Below are 5,671 nucleotides of genomic sequence, written 5' to 3'. Positions count from 1 at the left end.
TAGATACCAATGTACCACGATACATATACATCGTATTTTTATTGAAAAGATTCGTATAATAACAAATGAATTAATATAGTAGTAGGATAATTAAATTACATGTGAAATAAATGAAATTAAAGAAATAATTGTAGAATTGGAAGTAGTTTACATAATTACAATATAATTTTATAATAATTTTCATCGATAATTGTCTCCCTTGTAATCTGCGGCTGAGGTTGCAAGTTAACATCATTTGACATACGTAATGACTTATTTCGCAGATCATTAACTTGTTCCTTGCTGTGAATTATTGTTCCCTGTACATCCCGCGAATTCTTCTTGGCTATAATAGTATTATTCTGCAAATTAATACTTTCATAGCCAACATCGCGTAGATTTCGTACAGCATGCAAATATAGACCATGAATTTCACGATCAATATACTCCTTTATATAGATAGTCTTAAAGATTTGACAATTTTCTTTTAATAGAAATTGCTGGGAAATGAATTTATCTTTATGTTCAACAGCTTTAAAAGCAACATGTATGCAAACAGTTGTCATGGGTTTCCTTGGTTGGAATTTATCTATAACTTCAACTTTTATGATATCTTCCTTGGCGAGAGCAATATTCATTTTAGAGGCCAATGAAACAATCAATTCCTCCAAAGGATAACGAATTTCTTTATATGGGAACTTTTGAAGTACAACACTGTGTGTAGTACTTTCTTTACTGCGTGTCATGGGTGCTTGAGCAGCTGTGGGAGTTATGTTGCGAGTGTTTGGTTTGTTTTCCTTTCTTTGTCGATTATTTCCTGATTTTGGCGTCTCATTTAAAGTCTCTTGGTTACTATTGGATTTCAGTTCAAGCCGTTGAATTCGGCTCTGCAGTTGTATCTTTTCTATGGCTAGCTGTGTATTTAATGTTATTTCTTTTTCCAACTGTTCTGTTATGTTTTGTAGCTTTTGCTTTAGAGATTTTACAACTATTTCTGAAGATACTGAATTTTGCTGTGCGAGTTTCTCTTTTAGTTCTAAAATCTCACTCTCTTTTTGTGCCGCTTTTTTTGTTAGCAGCTCAATATCCTTCTCCATATATTTAATACGAAAACTTTCATTTTCATTGTTGCCAGCTTGGATCTCCCTATTCAAATGTTCTTTTAACTTACGAATTTCATCACCCTTTGCATTGATCTCACTGGTTTTGAACTGATTTTCTACAGTCAAACGCTCATTTTCTTCCATAAACAGCTTTATACGTTCCTCCGACTCGGAATATTGAACATGAAGTTTTAAGAAATTCTCATCATTATGTTTATTTTCAGCTACTCTACGTTCATATGATTTCCTCAGCTCTTGTTCTATGGTAAATTGTTCCTGCATATGAAATACGTTCGATTCTGCAACTTGCAGTTGTTCTTGTAATTCATTAATTTTATCGATGCTCGATTCCAATTTCATCTTTAAGTCTTCTTGGTTTTCTGTTGGAGCTGATGGTTTTGGCTCAGAATTTTCAATTAAGAATACTTTGTGTGAAGTCGGATCGTGATGGCGGCACTGAGGACAGCTTGTTGATCTACCCATCAATAAAGCTAATAAATATTTATGTTTGTTTGTTTATACCATTTACTTACCGGCTTCTCCACTGTTGCATGCAGCTGAAATGATACAGGTGACCACAATCAGTGCTATACACCGTATCCTCCATTTGAAAATCCTCCGTACAAATAGGACACATCAAATATAGACCGCTCATTTTTGTTTCCAAACTCCACTACACAAAGCCACAAATGACCATCCCACCGCAAATTTCAATAGTTACGATTGAACGAAAGCTTTTTGCTTTTGTGCACACGGCATGCCAGATCTTTTTTATTTTTTTTGGGCTTTTGTTAATCTCCCCATCGGCATATTTACCAAGTTGAATGCATCCAACAACTACAACAACAAAACAATTCAATACTTTGAAATGTCAAAAACGTATTCCAAAAATAAAGCGATTCACACATTGGGCCTGTTTGATAACTTCGCAAGTAAAAAGTATTTGCAAGTTCTTACAAGTACTTGCAACTACTTCTCATTTCTCTTTTACTGAACAAGTTTGTTATCGAACGGCATTTTGTAAAAGTTTTTACAAATTTGTACAAACTTTTGGGTTATCGAACAGACCTATTTTGTTAAACAAAATTTCATCAGTAGTGGGATTCTCTAATACTTTGTTTACATTTACGAAATCCACTCGATTTCAGCTGTCAATTCCTTTGCGTATACGTCAAATGAAAACTCATCCGAAATCGATTGGATTTCATTTGACGTTTGAGCAATGGAATTGACAGTTGAAATCGAGTGGATTTCGTTAATGTAAACCAAGCATAACGCAGTATTTAGTCCAGGTCCACACTAGCGTGAATTTCATTAAAAAATTTCATGAAATTAGGGATTCTTAAATCGAATTCCCCACTACAGCAATTTTATGATTTTACTCTACTATGGACGTCGATCTAGAGACGCATAATTTCATATCAAAATTTCAATGAAATTACTGTAGTGTGGCCCGGGACTTAGCTACCGACAAAACTCGGTAAAATTAAAATCCAAAACTATGAATGAAAAGTGAAAATAAAAATTTACAACACTGTTGCCATCGGCAGTACTTAGCGAGAACTTTATTTTGATTGCGAACCTTCCGACAAATTTCGTTAATTGCCGGTACAGAAGTGGAATTCTGTAACTCATTTTTTGAATTACCGAAAAAAATCGGTAACATTAAACTCAAAATTATAAATGAAAAGTATCAATAAAAGTTGACAGCGCTGTTGATTTGCAAAAGCTTTAAGCCCGTTCTTACATCATGGTACAATAATACAGGTAGCATTATCAAGCCAGCTGATGGTAACATAATGTGTCAATTGCATTGAATTGATGTCAAATTTTGACATCTTATGTTACCAACACTTGCCGATGCGGCTACATGTGTATTTGTACCATGTCTTACATATTGTCTTTAAAGTCCATTTTTGTTATACATTACTTTAAGAATAGTAGGGAATAAAGTTAGCGTTTAAATAGATTTCCCAGCAAAAAATTTTGGAAGTTGTGCAATTGGAGTTATGATTTCACAACATCTTTCGATGTTGTCCAACAGAGTTATGAAAAATGCACTCCGTTCGATACATTTTATAAGCAGTTGCTGTAGTGATCCTTACAGAAAAAAACCAGTTGGTTGATCCCTACACATTTCTTCAAAAGACAAACAAGAGTGTATACATTTCGGAGAATTTGTTATAAAATAAATAAATAAAAACTTAAGTTGCGAACATGTTTGCGGTAATTAATTTAATGGAGCGGAGATGGAGTCCATGTCCAAAGCTGAACTAGTGATGGGAAGGCAACATAAAAAACCTTTTGGATGATGAAGCAAAATCAGATGCGCTTGGATCAAATTACGAACGGAGGAAGTAAGCCCAAATATGATTGAATTTATTGGAAACTTTTTTTTTTAAATTTGTGTTTATACAATACATTTGTGTTTATATAATAAATATAATAAAGTTATTTGAGTTCTAGTTTTACACAAATAATAGGTGCATTTTATTTATTTTGGGATATTTCGCAATGGCTTGCATTTTATTGCATCTTTAGACTGATTAAAAATGCAATCCGAAGAATGAATATAAATTCAATCCAAAGCACTGCATCTTAAGCCATTTGTGTAAAACAAGAATACTAAGAAATTTATTATATAAACATAAATTAAAAATGTTTCCATTAAATTCAATCACAATTGAGTGTACTTCCTCCGTTCTGCATTTAATCCAAGCGCAACTGATTTTGCTTCGTCATCCTAAAGGGTTTTATGTTGCCTTCCCATCACTAGTTCAGCTTTCGGCATGAACTCCACTCTATTAAAAATTTCCGTCTCGTAAATTACCACAAAAATGATCGCAACTTTAGCTTGTATTTTTTTATTTTATAACAAATTATTCACAATTTTTAATTTTAAAGTTTTGTTTTTTAATTTTGTGTTTTCAATTACATCAACTTTTCTGACAGCTGGGCTGATGCGAGTACCTATGTACGTATATGATTGTGCCACCATATATCCATAGGCCCGCTTTATGCTTGGTTCAGATTTACGAAATCCACTCGATTTCAATAGTCAATTCCTTTGCGTATACGTCAAATGAAAACTCATCTGAAATCCATTGGATTTTATTTGATGTTTAAGCAACGGAGTTGACAGTTGAAATCGAGTGGTTTCGGTAAATGTGAATTTACTGTTACGCTTGAACTTAAAACAAGTATTTAGGGCAATACGTCAATCATGTGACAGAAATAAATTGAATTGAAAACTTAAATTGTGCATATTTCATAAAACCTGTTAAATTTAAATTGAGTTTGAGTAACATGTTATGTCATATCTGGTAAATGAATAAAGAGAAAAGTGTTTGCAATCGAAGCTTTGTTCCTTTACTTTTTTAATGGTAAAAGTGGTAAAAGAGAAAACTGTCAAAATTGCTCTCTTTTTACCAGAAAAGTAAAGGAACGAAAAAGTGGTAGATCTGGTAGCAATGTCAAAAAGAAACATCAAAATTCACTTTTCTTCTTTTATATCACAGTTCTTAAATATGTTTCTTCTGTTTTTGCTCATTTTTTTCTTCATTGCCAAATAATCGACAAACAAATGTCGAAAAATCAGTTCTACCATTTTTTACCCGAAGAAATCGTGCGCAAACGAACTATGCTACTGAACTAGCTCACTAGATGTAACAACTCTATGGTCTGTTCCTTTACTTTTGAAAATGGTAAAACCGGCAAAAGTAGTAAAAGTTGTAAACTGCTCCCATATGAATTGCATTGTGTCAAAAGTAAAGGAACGCTTTTCGAGTAAAAAGTGGCAAAACTTGAAGATTCTTGCACGTAAAGGAACAGAGCTATAGTATGCAAGTAGTCTTTAAATGCGAAGTTATCGAACAGACAAGTTCGTTATCGAACAGCATTTTGTAAAAGTTTGTACAAATTTTTACAAAATGATGTAAACATGAAATGGGAAGTATTTGCAAGTACTTGCAAATACTTTTTACTTGCGAAGTTATCGAACAGGTCTATTAGCTTAAAAAATATCTGTTAACCATTTTCCCATCATAGCATCATCATAGGCATGTGGGATTGTCGTATTTTCACAAATGTGGCAATATTGAATTTGACATTATACTTTTTGATATGGCAAGGCTTGAATTGGTTTGGTAAAAAGCTTCATTTCTTTCTTTGTTCATTGCAGGGAAAGTCCCTAACTCGTTTTATCAGCATTTTTTACGTTTTTCATCTGCTTCGCCCAGCCCAAACTGTTACAAACAGTTATTGGTGGTGATACCATAGGTATCTGTTGTTCTGTTGTGCGTTGTCAATGCGAAAGGGTGGTTGATTGCTTAAAGCTGTTGTGAAGAAATTGTCCTGTGCGTTTAAATATCATTACCAGTGCCACCTATTGCCTATTAGCTGAACTGTGACAGTTTCTTGTTGTTTGTTTTGTTCACTTTAGCTGTGTTCCTTTATATGCTGTTTATATTACAGCTTTTTGCAGGGTTAACCTTCTTTGAGAGGATTTGTTTGAAATATAAGCAAAGGAATTGACATTTAAAACCCAGTCGGTTTGTTAAATCCGGTTATATATAAACGGGGTATTACTT

The 5,671-nt window shown here is 33.4% G+C and overlaps 1 protein-coding gene across 1 annotated transcript; it reads right to left on the bottom strand.

Annotated features, from left to right (window-relative positions):
- LOC141399531 (uncharacterized) lies at positions 1 to 1,920 on the bottom strand. Its single transcript, XM_073978479.1, has 2 exons — positions 1,616 to 1,920; positions 1 to 1,557 (listed from the first exon to the last, which is right to left on the bottom strand). The coding sequence occupies exons 1-2, from the start codon at positions 1,735 to 1,737 to the stop codon at positions 156 to 158; spliced, it is 1,524 nt and encodes a 507-aa protein (XP_073834580.1). The 5' UTR covers positions 1,738 to 1,920; the 3' UTR covers positions 1 to 155.
- Between the last annotated feature and the right edge of the window lie 3,751 nt (positions 1,921 to 5,671).

This window comes from Musca autumnalis, unplaced genomic scaffold (genome assembly GCF_047663935.1).
Source record: "Musca autumnalis isolate F117 unplaced genomic scaffold, ASM4766393v1 scaffold_3, whole genome shotgun sequence".
Classification (NCBI taxonomy): domain Eukaryota; kingdom Metazoa; phylum Arthropoda; class Insecta; order Diptera; family Muscidae; genus Musca; species Musca autumnalis.
This window is presented reverse-complemented; position numbering and strand designations above follow the sequence as displayed.

Bases quoted from the DNA above. Each gene is read 5' to 3' on its own strand.
- LOC141399531 (XM_073978479.1), bottom strand. From the start codon at position 1,737: ATGAGCGGTCTATATTTGATGTGTCCTATTTGTACGGAGGATTTTCAA. The intron at 1,558-1,615 runs GTAAGTAAATGG...ATTGATGGGTAG, and splicing joins ATGCAACAGTGGAGAAGCCG to ATCAACAAGCTGTCCTCAGT.